The 15,863-nt window shown below is 36.7% G+C and overlaps 2 protein-coding genes across 5 annotated transcripts; both read left to right on the top strand.

Moving 5' to 3' along the window:
* On the top strand, nucleotides 1,006–7,654 carry LOC107612765. Its single transcript, XM_016314496.2, has 5 exons — nucleotides 1,006–1,266; nucleotides 1,423–3,855; nucleotides 4,053–5,813; nucleotides 6,314–6,569; nucleotides 6,654–7,654. Exons 2-5 carry the CDS (start codon nucleotides 1,498–1,500, stop codon nucleotides 7,217–7,219), a joined length of 4,941 nt encoding a protein of 1,646 aa, XP_016169982.1. The 5' UTR covers nucleotides 1,006–1,266; nucleotides 1,423–1,497; the 3' UTR covers nucleotides 7,220–7,654.
* On the top strand, nucleotides 8,796–14,692 carry LOC107614533. 4 transcript variants are annotated; one of them, XM_021109983.1, is made up of 14 exons: nucleotides 8,796–9,156; nucleotides 9,466–9,590; nucleotides 9,715–9,776; nucleotides 10,315–10,402; nucleotides 10,480–10,541; nucleotides 10,720–10,813; nucleotides 11,153–11,554; nucleotides 11,726–12,304; nucleotides 12,632–12,787; nucleotides 12,876–12,992; nucleotides 13,169–13,255; nucleotides 13,641–13,788; nucleotides 13,876–13,915; nucleotides 14,354–14,692. In XM_021109983.1, the coding sequence occupies exons 2-14, from the start codon at nucleotides 9,492–9,494 to the stop codon at nucleotides 14,496–14,498; spliced, it is 2,079 nt and encodes a 692-aa protein (XP_020965642.1). In that variant the 5' UTR covers nucleotides 8,796–9,156; nucleotides 9,466–9,491; the 3' UTR covers nucleotides 14,499–14,692. The 4 variants fall into 4 exon arrangements, with proteins under 4 accessions (XP_020965642.1, XP_020965641.1, XP_016172209.1 ...); XM_021109982.1 differs by lacking the exon at nucleotides 8,796–9,156 and adding an exon at nucleotides 9,164–9,276; XM_016316723.2 differs by lacking the exons at nucleotides 8,796–9,156; nucleotides 10,315–10,402; nucleotides 10,480–10,541 and adding an exon at nucleotides 9,164–9,276.

Genomic DNA, 15,863 nt, shown 5'->3' with positions numbered 1-15,863 from the left:
TTTCCAAAACTAACAAAAACCCCTTAGATGAATAAACATCTTAACCACACCCTATATATAGTTGAGCTGAACATATATCAGCTACTAAGGCTTAAAATTCATTAGTCATATATCTCGAGTACTCAGTATCTATTTTCAACATTTATTACATATTTTAGATGCATTTGGATTCGAGATGTGTAACAGTCAGCGTGTATCACTTTTTAGTAATTACATATTTAAGATGCGTTTTTAAAGTGTTTCAGTGTACAATGATATATCACATCATGTTTATAGAATATTTTTCTATTTACATATTTCAATAAATATTATATTTTATTAATTTAATATTATATTTTATTAATTTAAATTAAAAATTCCTTTCTTATGAGGAGTATTTTTCTTAAGATTCGAAAAAAATATTGAATAGAAGGAAATGGATCTTTTCTAGTTTTTTCAACACTTAAAGAAAATGTAGTGTGATCTCTCACCATTAATTTTATAAGTGGGGCCAAAATTAAAAATGAGAGAGAGAAAATAATAAAAAGTAAAAGATCACAATTAACACCATCCAATTTTTTTTCATTGGAGAGAATCCACTCCCTAAATATAATAGAAATTAGAAATTGAAAATACATTTCCAAGGGATCCTTAAAAGCTCAATGGCATTTCCGAATTTTACCAAAGACGAGGGCCCCATTACCAAACCACTCAGTGGAAATTGATTTCACTTTCCATTTTCTCGTCAGAAAACAGTGCGCATAAATCTTATCGCCTATGTCTCGTGCAACCGCGAGAACATTACGGAATCTTCGTGCTCGTCTCATGCCAAAAATCCAATCGAGCTGTTCATATTTCAATCGTATGCTCATGAACCTTTCATAAAGTCCTGCTTATCGTAGACCACGAAATAGACGATTGTAGACAGCACCGATAATTTCCGATCCATCGGACCCTACAGTGCCACGTGTCATTAAAAAACAATCTGTGTTTTCCGAGCTATTTTCCATTTCAACTACTTCAATATTTTGATATTTTTCGATCTAAAAACCCTTTCTCGCGAAACTGAAAAGAAACCCTAGCTCTCGTCCGTCTCTCGCGGTTTTTGAAAAAAACAAAAAAAGCAAAATTGAAATCGAAATTTATCGGTGAATTTCAATCCCAAATTCACAATTAGATTAGGGTTTTTGTTCGAAGAGGTGAGATTCAAACCCTAACTCATGATCCGTGGTGGTGATCCTCGCGATTTGGGGGCGGAATCAACTGCTCTGCGGTGTGTCGGTTGAGGTACGTGTATGAATTTGTTACGAATTTGTTTTTAATATGTTCGGTGTTGTTTAATGCGATTATTCCAATGCATGCGTAGAATTCTCGTGATCTTAGTACTTTGAAAATGGTGTAGGGATTAGTTGTGATTTTTCTTTTCCTTTTTTGGTGGTTCAGATCTGGAAAAAGCGTTCCGATATGTATGATGGAATGTGAAAATTTGGGAATTTGGTACTGTACTGCCGATTGTTCATGGAAGATAGAGAAGGGAACTCACATGGCGCTGCAATTCCCAAAAAATCGAGATCTTTGGATCTGAAGAGTTTGTATAAATCAAAAGTTACAAACGAGGCCCCTGAGAAGAACCTAAAGAGGAAAGGGAGTAATCATGGTGGGGGTGGTGATGAGAAGAGGAGCAAGAAAAAGAGGAGTAGAAAGGAACTGCCTCTAAGCAGCCTAGAAAATGCTGATGGTTGCATCAAGAAGGTTGTTGATGAAGAATCTCACAAAGGGCCTGGCTCCAGTAGGCAGGATTTGTGTGAACATAAGTTGGAGGCCAAGCAGGGATTGAGTAGCAGTAGTGGGGTTAATAGACATTCACTAATTCTCAGTGATGGTCCTGTATGTATTCCAAAGCGAAAGAGGGATTTTGTGGGGCGGAAGAAATTTGAAGTTCGTCAAGCACCGAACCTGGCAGGTCAGCCAAGTGGTAGAAGTTGCAATGGCGATCAGTTGCCTAAGTTAAGCATTGATGATTTGGACAGGGGGGTTGAGTCTTCAAAGACTAAACAGAAGGATGTTGATGAGATTAAGGAAAGTAGGAGTTGTGATTCAAGTTCTGTGCAGCATTTCAAGGGTAAGGAGGAGAGTGCCTGTCATTCTGCTGTAAATAGTGGTGATTCCTCTTTAAAGAGGCCACGGAGGAAGGATAGGAAGCGAAAGGCTTTGTCTTCAGATAGAATTAGGGTTGCCAAGGAGGCTGAGCCTCTAATAGATAGCAGTAAAATATCTGATCATTTGCGGGAGGATGATGAGGCAAATCTTGAGGAGAATGCAGCAAGGATGCTATCTTCACGGTTTGATCCAAACTGTACTGGTCTGTCCTTTTTGCTGCCTTCTAGTAGAAATATTAGTAGTCATGGATCAAAGTCTCCAGGTTCAGAATCAGCGTCAGTTGATACTGCCAATAGAGTCTTGAGACCAAGGAAACTGGACAAAGAGAAGGGTAGTTCCAGGAAGAGGCGGCACTTCTATGAAATTTTGTTAGGTGATTTGGATCCGGACTGGGTATTGAACCAGAGAATTAAGGTTTTTTGGCCGTTGGACCAGAGTTGGTACTATGGCCTTGTTGATGGCTATGACAAAGAAAGTAAGCTTCACCATATCAAATATGATGATCGGGACCAAGAATGGGTTAATCTTCAAACTGAGAGGTTCAAACTCCTTTTATTTCCTAGTGAAGTTCGAAGAGAAGCAGGGGAAAAAAGAACAGTAAAGAAAAGTATGGATTCTGATGCACAAAAAGGGAGCAAGTCCAGAAAAGAAAGGCAAGTAAGAGATGATATTACAGAGGATGATAGCTGTGGAGAAAACTGTATGGACACAGAGCCTATAATCTCATGGTTGGCTCGATCTTCTCATCGGGTTAAATCTTCTGCTTTGCATGGTATTAAAAAACATAGGTCCTCTGGTCCTCTTCCAGGTACAGTCTCATCCTTTTATGATGAACCCGTAAAAGTACAGGGATGCTCAACCAAGAGTTACTTGAGAGAGGGTAAAGGTAGTATCTCCAGTGGTTCTGTTTCACATGATAAATTAGGTGACAATCTTGGGAAGAAGTCCTCATTGCAAAGTGCCAATTGCCACAAAGATGGCAAACAGCCTATTGTCTATGTTAGGACAAGGCGTAGGCCAACATCAAAATCCCCTCTTGTCCCTAAAGAGATGCATGCTAATATAAATGCTTCTTGTTCCATTGTCAGAGAACCAGTTGACAGGAGTGTTGAGACTAAGGGTCCATTGCGGTTGACATATTCAGAAGGAGTAACTAAACTTTGGTTGGACACAGGGTCAGCAGCATTCAAATTCGACTTCAATTTTCCAATACGCTCGGTGCTGAATGACTCGTTTAGATCTGACAATTTGTGGCTGGTCCGTGCTGTTCTGCTGCTTCGTTATGGAACAGTTATAACCATGTGGCCAAGAGTTCATTTGGAGATGCTTTTTGTTGATAATGTGTTTGGGCTTAGGTTCCTGTTGTTCGAAGGATGCTCAAAGATGGCTGCGGCATTTGTCTTTTGGGTCCTTAGAGTATTTAACCAACCTGTCGATCAGGGGGAATATATTGACTTGGAGTTGCCAGTTACATCGATCAGATTCAGGTTTTCAAGTGTTCATGTCATTAAAAAGCCACTTGTATTTGCTTTTTACAATTTCTCAAGAGTGGAGAATTCAAAGTGGATGTACTTGGATTCAAAGCTTAAGAAACATTGCTTACTCAGTAAGCAGCTCCATCTCTCTGAATGCACGTATGATAACATCCAGGCACTTCAAAATGGAACAAGTGGGCATCCTGTTACATCCATCAGTGGGCAGCCATCCACAGTAAAGGTACTTTCTTCTAGTTTTCTAGTTTCTTGATCGGTAGTTCTATTTTGTTCACATCATTTAACCTATTCCTAGCTACATTTATTTATGTCTTGTCTCAAAGCTTGTCAGGCAGACAGGCACTGCAAAGTCTATTATGTTGATTTATTATTATTTATTTATTTATTTTCCTTGGATAAATTGTGACTTTACGAGAACAGATCATGCGAAAGAGGACTAGACCGGGGATTAATATTATGGGTGTTTCTAGAGAGTTCACTCGGGTTGACACCCATCAGTCTTCTGATGCCGGAAAGAGGAAGGTTTTTCCTTTTTCTCTTTCTTTTGCGGCTGCACCCACATTTTTTCTCAGTTTGCATCTTAAGTTGCTGATGGAGCAGTCAGTAGCTCATATAAGCTTTTGTGATAAAGCCTTGGTAGATGCTCAGGAAGACTCTGGTCTGAAGACAGATGGTTGCTCTGAAAGGAGGGAAGAGTTTAATTTGGACAAAGTTATGATGACTTCATCAAAGGATGTTGTGTGTGATGGATTGGTTTGTGCCAAGTCCAATCCGATAATTTGTGCATCTGATTGCAGTGGTGGAATTCTTTCTCAAAATCAACAGAATATCGGTCTTAGTGATGATAGAACTTCTGGTTGTAATGTTCCAGAGAGGCCAGCTGCTATTCAGTTACCAAGGTGGCAATCCGATCATTCTGATGTGTGCACTTTGCCTTCAAGTTCTTTACCTGATGAGGTTAAAGCTGATGATGGCTGCTCACTGTCTCCTACTTCTTTAACTGCTGATGTTAAAGCTAATGATGGTTCTCATTCATTTCGCGGTAATCTCAGTGTTAAAATTCCTTCAGTTGATCATTTTGAGAAATCTGTCGATGGTGATTTACATTATGCTCAGCACTCTTCTGAATTTTCTTGGAATATAAATGGAGGTGTCATTCAAAGCCCCAATCCAACTGCTCCCCGAAGTTCTTGGCATCAAAACAAAACTAATTCCACATTGGGATTCAAGTCACATGGATGGTCCGATGGGAAGGTTGATTCTCTTCAAAATGGCTTTAGTAATGGACCAAAGAAGCCACGGACACAAGTATCTTATTCAGTTCCTTTTGCTGGTTATGATTTTGGCTCGAGGCATAGGGGTCATCAGAAAGGGCTACCTCACAAGAGGATTAGGAAAGCTAATGACAAGAAGTCATCAGATGTTGCTAGAGGTCCTGAAAAGAATTTGGAGTCCTTATCTTGTGATGCAAATGTCTTGATTACCCTTGGGGATAAAGGGTGGAGAGAATATGGTGCCCAGGTTGTTTTAGAGCTGTTTGACCATAATGAGTGGAAACTTTCTGTAAAACTTGCAGGAGTTACTAGGTACTCATACAAAGCACATCAGTTTCTGCAAACTGGATCAACTAATCGCTATACGCATGCTATGATGTGGAAAGGAGGGAAAGATTGGGTCTTAGAATTTCCTGATAGGAGTCAGTGGGCTCTTTTCAAAGAGATGCATGAGGAATGTTACAACCGTAACATCCGTGCGGCTTCAGTTAAAAATATACCTATTCCAGGTGTTATCTTGATTGAAGAAAATGATGGTCATGAATCTGAAGCTAGTTTTGTTCGGAGTTCTAAATATTTTCGCCAAGTTGAAACAGATGTTGATATGGCCCTGAATTCATCAAATGTCCTGTATGATATGGACAGTGAGGATGAGCAGTGGATTTTGACTTTGCAAAATTCTGAAAAAGACAATTATAGCATGGATGGGATCTCGGAGGAAATATTTGAGAAGACAATAGATAGGTTTGAAAAGGCTGCATATGCTCAGAAGCAAGACCAGTTTACACCTATTGAAATAGAAGAACTCATGGTTGATGTTGCAACGATGCCTATAGCCAAAACCATTTATGAATATTGGCAGCAGAAAAGGCAGAAGAGAGGAATGGCTTTGATACGGCATTTTCAGGTATTGTAAAAATTACCTATCTTTACTGAACTGTTTTTGTGACTTAATGTAAAACGAGAGTGGGGGAAGGGAAGGGAGGAGGAAGCGAGGTTAATACTGCAATTGCAAAGTGAGCCATTACCAAGTCAATGCATATAATGCATTTATGGTGGTGAATAACTATGGCATTGATCTATATTCCTGCATACTTTTTGGGTTTTATTAATTCATAAATGTATATCTGACTTCGCATCCAGCCAAGTGTTTCTAAGTTTGCCATTTTTATAACTGACCTTGAGATATGGCTGCATGATGTAACATTGCTAATTTTGAAGTGGTCCTGTTTATTTGAAAGATTGTGGGTTTAATTTCAAAATTGACTGGCTTAAAATTTGGTGGTGTGTAATAGCATTTTGTTTTCTCAAGATTATCTGTTTTCTTCTAGGCACATGATATGTGTGATGTGTGTGCTTGGTTATGATTTGGTTGAAACTTTATATCTTATCTTTAATTCTGTTCAGCCACCTCAATGGGAAAGATACCAACAACAATTGAGAGAGTGGGAAGTAGCCATGAGCAAGAATAACATCCCTCATTCTAATGGATGCCTGGACAAGTTTGCACCTTTGGAGAAGCCTCCCATGTTTGCTTTCTGTTTGAAACCAAGGGGTTTGGAAGTACCGAACAAGGGATCAAAACAACGTTCACAAAAGAGAATTTCAGTGTCAGGGCATGCAAACAGTATTATGTATGAACATGACGGTTTCCACACTCCTGGTGAGTATTTGATTTACTAGCTGTGTAAGTACAGTTTGAACAAATTATGAGCTCCTCCTTACATCTGATTGTTGTAAAACACAGGAAGGAGATTGAATGGATTTGCATTTGGTGATGAAAGGATTTCTTATCCAGGCCACAATTATGATTCTTTGGATGATTCCCCATTGCCTCAGAGCTCACTGAGGGGATTCTCACCACGTGATGCTGGCAGCGTGAGATATTATTTTATGAACAATGGTGGGTTTGACAGGAAATATACACCTAAACATCACCGGAACAAGCCAAGGAATATGTATCATAATGATTCACACTTGATTTCTGATAGTCCGAGATTGTCGGGGTCAGGGAAGAGAAATGGGGTTAATCAATGGAACATGGGCTATTACGACATGATGGGTCACAGGAAGTACCCAATGGATGGCCCTCAAGGGCATGACTTTGAACAATTAGATGGTTCAGATCTTGATGAGTTTAAATTGCGTGATGCCTCAGGTGCTGCTCGGCATGCACATAACATGGCCAGATTAAAGAGAGAGAGGGCTCAAAGACTGCTTTACCGAGCAGATCTAGCAATTCACCGTGCTGTTGCTGCTCTCATGACTGCTGAAGCGATAAAAGCTTCGGAGGACTCGAATGGTGATGGGTAGATTGGATACTATTACAGCTTCATGGATCTCTTCAGTGTGCCACTGAGCTGCATTAGAGGTGAGGAGGCTCAGCAGTGATGTCGGCTAGATGCGACACGGGTTCGGAAGTGCTTCGGCCTCCTCTCGTTATCCATGGACTCCATACTGAGCTCCAAATAATGAGGGGAAATCATTGAGGGGAAGAATTTTTTGTGCAACTCTCTTGCACTTTTGAGTAGCACCTTATTCAGCTTGAGGGTTCTACTTAGTTCAGGGTAATTGTTGCAGTTGATCTTCCTAGTATGGGTCTAAGGAATTTTGTGCAGATTTTTTTTTTCTTTTTTTTTTCCCCCCTTCTCTCTTCCCATATCCTCAGGTTCCCAATGTTAAATATGAAAATAGAAATCGGCAAATAATACCACACCTTGAATGGAAATTACAGTTCTATTTCTGTCATAGAATTTACAAAAATGATTCGCAAATTAACTGCTAACTAGTAACTACTGGTTTCTATGGTATTAGCTTCACCGGTTCACCCGTTGAAGGCAATTTCACCCTTTTCTTTGTAAATATAGTACGGACCAACAAAGAGATTATTCAATTTAACATAGCTTCGGGTGGGAGGGAAAGATTGTGATTTGCGGGTTATGCTGATTGTTGATGAAAGGCATGGAATGGGATATTATGGAATTAGAATGGAAGAGAATTGATGAAATCGTTTAACGTTCTAATGTTATGTAAATGTACCATCTGATATTAGAATGCATCATATAGTAATATTAGTTCTTTATTGTTTGCATATTAAAGATGGTATGGGAAAAGGTAACAATTTACATAAAGATTGGTCAAATCAGGGCAAACTTGAATATGTTCAGCACTTCAGCCCAATTTTTTGTCAGCTATTTGTTTTATAAAAACACATCGTTTGATAATAACAGTATTAAACCATTAATGACTGGATCACTCGATTTAATTCATTTGTCATTTTAGCATTTGTATAGTTTTGAATATTATGCATAATTGCATAGCACTAATATAAACGGCAGGATAGCGAGGCGGAGTTTGGACGGAAGATAAAGTTGATGGTTGATGGAGGAGAAATAATAAAACATTATGTGGCTTCATAGAAGGACTGGAAGAAAAATAAGATATATTAATTTCTAGAACAAACTAATGTGACAATGTTATAGAATATCTAATGTCTATATCAATTTGCGTAGCTACTTTTCGAGACGGATAAATCTCCTTTTGTATCTTAACGCAATTGCTTAGTGTTTCCTCTCATCATTTAAGCTATATGTGAAAGATTGTGCGATAATTGGTATAATATATATATATTTTAAGAGTAGTGCTAGGGAGCCAATGGTCTAAGTGTTGGTTTATGAATCAAATGAACATCATCTATAATATGCAGAATAACCATCCGGATAAGTTCGAACCCTTGACCTTCTAGATCTGGAATTCTTATACAATGTCCTGAAACCACTCATCCCAAAAGTGTAACTTGACAAGACAATGTAACACTAATAATAATATCTCTAATACTTTCCAAACTCTCATTGTACACATTGTACGCTTAGGTCATTGGCTCCCTATACTTTCTCATATTTTAAATACGATACGACAATCAGAGATTCAGAGGCGAAAGTATCCGTTGAAGCCACAAAATTTTTAATTTCTTGATAGTTATATTAAATAGGGGCGTGTTCGATTATTGTTTCTGATATTGTATAAATTTTCATGCACTTAGAATAATAGTTTTTGCAATTAGGGATCACAAAACTATCCGAGAGGAAGGATTCCTGCGGGGACTGCACACGCACATACAAAATCTAAAAATGTTGACCCCCAATTGAGAAATGAAAATGTTGAACTTCTAATTTAAGCCCAAATAAAATATACAAAATCTAAAAATCAAAACGCCAGAGGCCTCCCGCGTTTGGGAACCGGTATTACCGGTAAAGTTTCATTCCCTTTGTTCTGATATTCCTTCTTTCCCTCCCTAACCTAACTTAACGTCTTTTCGCTTTCTCTCTTTGTTCACGCATTCATATTCTATTTCCCTCTTCATACACCAGGTTCATTTTCTAGAAACCCTTCCGTTTTTTCTCTGTTTTATGTCACATTGTGGTGTCACGCTTCAAAAGTTTCAATTGACATGAATTAAATGATTAGAAACATCTTGTGAGCTGGATTGCTTTTCAACTTTTTATTTGTTTAATTAATTATTTTTAATCCATTGTTTTGGTTGTGGTTGTGGTTGTTAGTTAAGGTATTGATCATTTGAGAGACAATGGGAAATTCGAAAAAAGATGAAGCGAAGATTGAAAAAATAATTCGTGGTCTTTTGAAACTTCCTGAAAATCGAAGATGCATCAATTGCAACCTCTTGGTACGCTATGAAATTATTGAATTAATCAATGTTGAAACTTGAAAGTATTGTAACCTATAAAAAAGAAAAGAATTTATAAAAAGAAAGAGATGGTTTATACATGATTTTTCTAATGATGATTCAGGGACCACAATATGTGTGTACAACTTTCTGCACATTTGTCTGCACAAATTGCAGTGGAATACAGTAAGCATTACAAAATCCGTGCTTTCTATTGATTAATCTATTTTATGTTTCTTTTAGCTGCTTTTGTATTTCAAATTGTTATCAGTTTTAGGGTTTTGGATAATCCTCTTTTACTTTAACAACGTGGTTTCATCATGTTACGTAACAACTCCTATATTGAGATGGTCCAAGGTTTATATTTTCATATCAGTTGAGTAGAGAAACGTGGTTCAACAGTTGGTCTCTTTAACATGTTTCGTTTTATCTGTTACTATAACATTTTGGTACATCCATCAACATATTTGAGTACAAAATTGGGATAGTGACAAATAAAAGGGAACTCAGGGAGTAATCTAAGTTAGCATCTTGTGTATGGGAAAAAACTATCATGGCAAGCACAATACTCCAATATTGAACCAATTCGACTCGAGCTAGATTAGTTGGAGTCTAATTGATTTCGAACTCACATAAAGGGGGGGAAAGAAGAAAAGAAATCAACTTAGTGCAGATATATAACATGTTTTTCTTTACTTACCATATGTTTCTATGTATAAAACAGTCGAGAATTTACACATCGAGTAAAATCAGTATCCATGGCTAAATTTACTTTAGAAGAAGTTGAAGCTATTCAAGCAGGTGGTAACGAGGTATGAACAAATTGATCATGCTAAACAAATCTATTTATTTGGTAATTAAAACAAATCTGACATCAATCCATGAACAGAGAGCCAAGGAAATTTATTTTAAATGCTGGGACCCTCAACGACATTCTTACCCTGAATCCAAGTAACTTTGCATCTCATCTCTCGCGGGTTTCTTTAGATTCTTTCTTATTTTTATATTTTTCAGTTGCAATCACAGGTATCCTCCTACCGGAGGTAATCTTGTTTGAGCATTGGAGATGTTTTTATAGATTCTAATTAGTACATTCATCACCTCTTCTAATTCACATCTTTGCATCCAGCAACATGCAGAGACTCCGCGAGTTCATCAAGAATGTGTATGTGGAAAGAAAATTTACCGGTGAACATCATGTGGATCTTCCGAGGATTAGAGAAGTAAGTTCTTTTGTTATCTAGTGGTAGGTTCTTTTGTTATCTTTTGGATTATAGAAAAAAGATACTAGCTAGATAGATTTTTTGGTCAGAATCTGTTTACCAGAACAATGCAGTATGGTATGTGTCTCAATCCTTAGATCAGTAAGTAGGGAATACTACTTTATTCATCTAAAGATCATTGTTGTTTCGGTAGAAAATTACTAAAAATTTTGTTTCTCATTGTTTAACATTGTTCTTAGATTTATTATCACTAGTTAAAACTAAGACATAACTGAAAAGATGAGTTCCTTGTGCTGTGTGCTCCTTTTGTCAAAAATTTTGTTTACTTTACTTGCACAGGAAGGAAAGGAGGAACCATACCAAAGTAAGAAGATTAATTTATTTCGTATTGAGCCAAAAAGTCCATCTTATGAAGCTAGAGTTCAGAGAAGTTCTAGTGCAAGATCTCCTGATATAAGAAGTGATGACAATAACAATGTTAGATTTTACGTTGATGAAAGAAGAAGCCCAAGATATGCCCAAAATTTGGCAAGGCATGGCAGCTTTGCTAGAAAGCCTATACAAATTGAGGTTGTTGACAACAGGTTCCGAGACGGTGAATCAAGAAACAGCAAGGTTACAGATTTAGACACAAAGCTAAAACAGCTTCAACCAGCCAGGCAGAAGACTGTAGACGAATCTCAATTACCTGTCGTACGCCCTTTGGGAGAAGTATCAGGAGAGAATGGTCCATCTCTTAAAGTAAGTGGTATGGTTGTCATTACATTATAAAATCTCATTTGAACTATATCTTGGATGAATTTTAGTTTCCAAATGTCATGCATCAGAGTGGCATTTTTTTTTTTTGAGAAAAATCCATCTGACAAGAAATTGTTCCTCCTGAAAGCTTCATGATTTGGGTACTAATTGCAGGCCTCTAACGCTGCTTCTGTACCAGAAATGCAGTCTATATCACAACCAATTGAAGAAAACTGGGCTATATTTGAAGATTTTCCAGTCGCTAATGCTGCCGAAAACAAAATCTCAAACACAAATATATTCACATCTTCTGTAACAATGACAACACCTCAAGCAACACATACAAATTCCTTAGATTTCTTACTTTCTGAATTGTCAGGTCCATTGGTTGCAACAACTGGGGACATGTCTACGGTCTCAACTTTTAACAATGATCTAACAATTGTGCCTGTAGAAAATTCGAGCACACATGGGGATTTGCAGCACTTGCCACCTTTTCCAATATCCGAGGCAACTGCTTCACCAACCAGTAGTGATGCTTGGTCTATTATACCGATCCAAGCCAATGAGATGGAACAACCTTCTAATGCTTTGCCTTCAAATGATGAGATAAATCATAGAGAAGAGTCCAACAAAGTCTTAGATTGGCAGACATCACCAAGCATGCAATTCTCTCCTGCAGTATCAGTAGGTAGTAGCTCTACAGCACAACCAACAAGTACACCAATCACACCTATAGCTCCAAATGATATGGTGAGAAACTAAATGTCAACTATGTCTGGCTATTTGATAGCCTTAATTTTAGACCTTGATGTTAACATTTGTGGATATAAAGTAAAAAGAGTAGAGTTTGGGTACTGTAAATTACAGAAATGTTTGGAGAAGGCACGGAGGCTCTAGTTTGGAGAGTAGATCAGATAGCAAATAGTTAGGCAGCTTAAGATATAAATATGATATATCTCTGGGTATTATGGAAATTTTGACCTATATCTAGCTGATTCCATCTAGTGGGATAAGACTTAGTTGTTATTGTTTGTTGCTTGCAAAGTTACTCAAGTTTCTGAATTTGTTTATATGCAGCAATCAGATGTTCTAAATTCACATGATCCCTCCAGTGCTTTCACTGAACTCTCTCCTCAGACCAACTCAAAACCAACTCAAGAAACCAAATCTGGTGTTGGCTTAAAACCTTCAACAGTAGAAAACAGGTCTACTGGAAGAATGGAACTTCCAGAGGTAATAGATGAGCTGCTACCTTGTATTGTATAATTTTATTTCTCTTAAGAACTCAGAGAACCTTAAGGCATGAATGAATTCTCTGCAGGACCTTTTCTCTTCAAGCTACTTATCTGGCCCTCCTACACCACTTTCAGGTTGGCAAAATGATCAACCTCAACACCATGGAATGGGATATGGCTTACAGTATTATCCTAATGCACCGGTATATCCTATGCAGATCATCATTTCATTTATCTTTTTGTTGGAACGAGCAATTATCACTATGCCAAAAGCTACCAATAGATTTCTGGCCTAGTGGTAAATGCTTAATCCAACAATATTCTTTTCTCTTTTGGTTTCTGTGTGTATTATGATTTTGTTGATTTTTTTCATTTGCAGTCCCCCTCAGCATTCCCTATTGCAGCAAGATCCTCATCAAATCCATTTGCAGCAACTGAGGACAAACCTTTAGCCCACACCTTATCAGTATGTGCAAACATTAGAACTGTTTTGACTTATTACAGTGAATCTGATAGCCTTTCTGTATATTTCTGCTTCAAAATTTGTCTGCTTTCTTAGATAGATTTACTTATTTTACCTTTTCTTCAACTAGACATTAAACTTCTATGGCAATAGTAAATAGTTATTCCATTCGTTTCAAAATAACTGTCAATTGGGACATTGTGGTGGTACATTGAACATAAAATCAATATATTTTTTAGTTAGACAATGCATCACTTAGTTCAAATTGAACGTTATTTTGAAACTAAGTAGTAAAGAAATAATTATCAAGTTGGCACATGATAACGCTTTTCTCTGAATTTTGAATTCACATATTTGTATTAAGACAATAAACATTGTTTGTCTGCAGCTTCCCAATATGTCATGTACCCTACCTGTATCTCCCGGAGCAGGACTAATGCATGCTTCAAGTTATGGGTCTTCGGGAATGGTTCCTCAGTCCACAAGTTTTGGATCTCCACTTGTTCATCCACAATCTGCATCTGGATTTCCCAATAGTATTGCCCTTTTTCATCTTTCATTTTCTGATGAAATGTTTTCTTAGTTTAATTTAGTTATAGTTATTTCTAACTCTATCCTTTCAGGTGCATACTTTGGCCAAGTTAATAACATGCAACCTCCTAGGTAAATCTTATTCCTTTAGATATTATGTTGAATACAACTATGATACAATGTAACAGGCTGGTTTCTTATTATTCTTAAAACATTGTACTAATCATCTTCCATGTACTTGAAGAGGTACTAGAGAAGTGGAAATGTGGATAATGTGATGAAAATAGGCAGCATGAAACCTTGAGTTGTGTTATTTATTGTATGATTTTCGTGCCGACTTACAGCCGATTCATCATTGAATGGAGTTTAAAATCAATCTAAGAGGGATCTACAAAGGGATGTCAGTCGACATGAGATCTAACGCCTCATATATACACCTAATGTTGTTCTAAAAAAGAAATATTTTTTTACTATCTATCTTCTTTTGTACATCGTGTAGAAACTCATCTAATAACTTAGATTTTGACATGGTTCTTGCTCTAAGGCTAAATTTTGAAATGGTTCTTGTAGATTTGAAAGAGCTGCTAGTACAAGTGATGATGAAAGTGTTTTTGGATCCCTAAGCACCATGAAGCTTTCAAGTGGTGAGTATATGACACAAACCACTCCAAATCCTTTTTCGAAGAAGGGAAGAAATCCATTTGGAGATATATAATGCAACGTTTAGTAAGTGTTTTAGAATAGAAAATACAGAGATAAAGACAGAGACAAAACAAACTATCCTTACCCCAATTATACTAAGTTTTTTAATAAACAAAAATTGGGCAAATTTTGTTGTACAACAAAGACATTTTCTTTGTTTTTGTATATGAATTTGTATCATTTATAAATAAATTTATATTTCTGAGTGTTTTGTATATTATTTATGTCTCAAGACAGCTATCAAATAAGGTTAAATAGATTTGGCAAAATGTCACCTTCTTTTGTGTCCTGTTGGAGGGATGACTATGATCCTGGTTCAAGGTCATTGAACTAAATATGGGTTGGGTTAGTCTCTTCACAAATGCAAAAACCAGTGGCATCTTTTCTAGTACACGAAGAAAATCTTACACTAGATTTAATATGCTATGGAAATAATCTCCTTCAATATAATCTTCTATTTATCAAATTTATTTATTTAAGAATAAATTACCATTAAGATACATGCTGACAAATGTACCCATACAAGAATAAAATGACACAATTATGACCACGGAAGATTGGCTTCCGTGTGCCAAGAGTACCCGGACGTTGGTTACACAATTGGTCCGTTAGGGTATTCTTGGCACACGGAAGCTATCTTCCGTGGGTACAATTGTCGTTTTATTCTTATATGGATACATTTGTCAGTGTCTGTATCTTTCATGGATACAAATGGTAATTTATTCTTAAAAAAAAACTAAGGTGAAAATTAATTTTAGACACATGATATTTTTTTATTGTGACACCTCAAATTTTTTACCTAGGGCTAGGTAGCATACGGGCGGAAAGACCACATGCAAGCATGGTATAAAGAGGTCACGGATTTGATAAACTAATGCTAATCATATTTGTATGGGCATGTAGCTTATACGTGTGGGAAAAATTGGATTCTCTTATAGTTTATCTGTTAATTTGCGCTTTTTAACGAGTGGATTATTAGTTGAAAAAGTATAAAATTAATTGATTAAGTAAATATTAGTATGAATTTTTGAATTTTGTTAAGGTTCAAACTTTTAAGTGATAGAAAAGGTAGCAAAATTTATTTTAATAAATCTTAAATAGATTGTTGAAACAATACCCCTGTACATCGACACACACATATATATAATTCTACTAAAAGCAATCAATGGACTTGAATTTCATATAGAAATTAGAATCCATAAGTAACTTACTCCGAAAGATATTGTCATCCTTGCAAATCACCATTTGTAATTGGAAATATTATTGATCTTTTAATGATTTTTATTTGTTTAAATGTAAAAGTTATGATCTCATCTATATTCTCTTAAATATCTTAATTTCTATGTTGAATAGCAACAATAAATTATAATACTCCTTG

This window comes from Arachis ipaensis, chromosome B08 (genome assembly GCF_000816755.2).
Source record: "Arachis ipaensis cultivar K30076 chromosome B08, Araip1.1, whole genome shotgun sequence".
Taxonomy (NCBI): Eukaryota; Viridiplantae; Streptophyta; class Magnoliopsida; order Fabales; family Fabaceae; genus Arachis; species Arachis ipaensis.
Note: the sequence above shows the minus strand (reverse complement) of the source record. Positions and strands in the feature narration are given on the sequence as shown.

Bases quoted from the DNA above. Each gene is read 5' to 3' on its own strand.
- LOC107614533 (XM_021109983.1), top strand. From the start codon at position 9,492: ATGGGAAATTCGAAAAAAGATGAAGCGAAGATTGAAAAAATAATTCGT. The intron at 13,256-13,640 runs GTATGTGCAAAC...GTTTGTCTGCAG, and splicing joins CTTTAGCCCACACCTTATCA to CTTCCCAATATGTCATGTAC. The intron at 13,789-13,875 runs GTATTGCCCTTT...CTATCCTTTCAG, and splicing joins TGCATCTGGATTTCCCAATA to GTGCATACTTTGGCCAAGTT.
- LOC107612765 (XM_016314496.2), top strand. From the start codon at position 1,498: ATGGAAGATAGAGAAGGGAACTCACATGGCGCTGCAATTCCCAAAAAA. The intron at 3,856-4,052 runs GTACTTTCTTCT...TTACGAGAACAG, and splicing joins GGCAGCCATCCACAGTAAAG to ATCATGCGAAAGAGGACTAG. The intron at 5,814-6,313 runs GTATTGTAAAAA...AATTCTGTTCAG, and splicing joins CTTTGATACGGCATTTTCAG to CCACCTCAATGGGAAAGATA.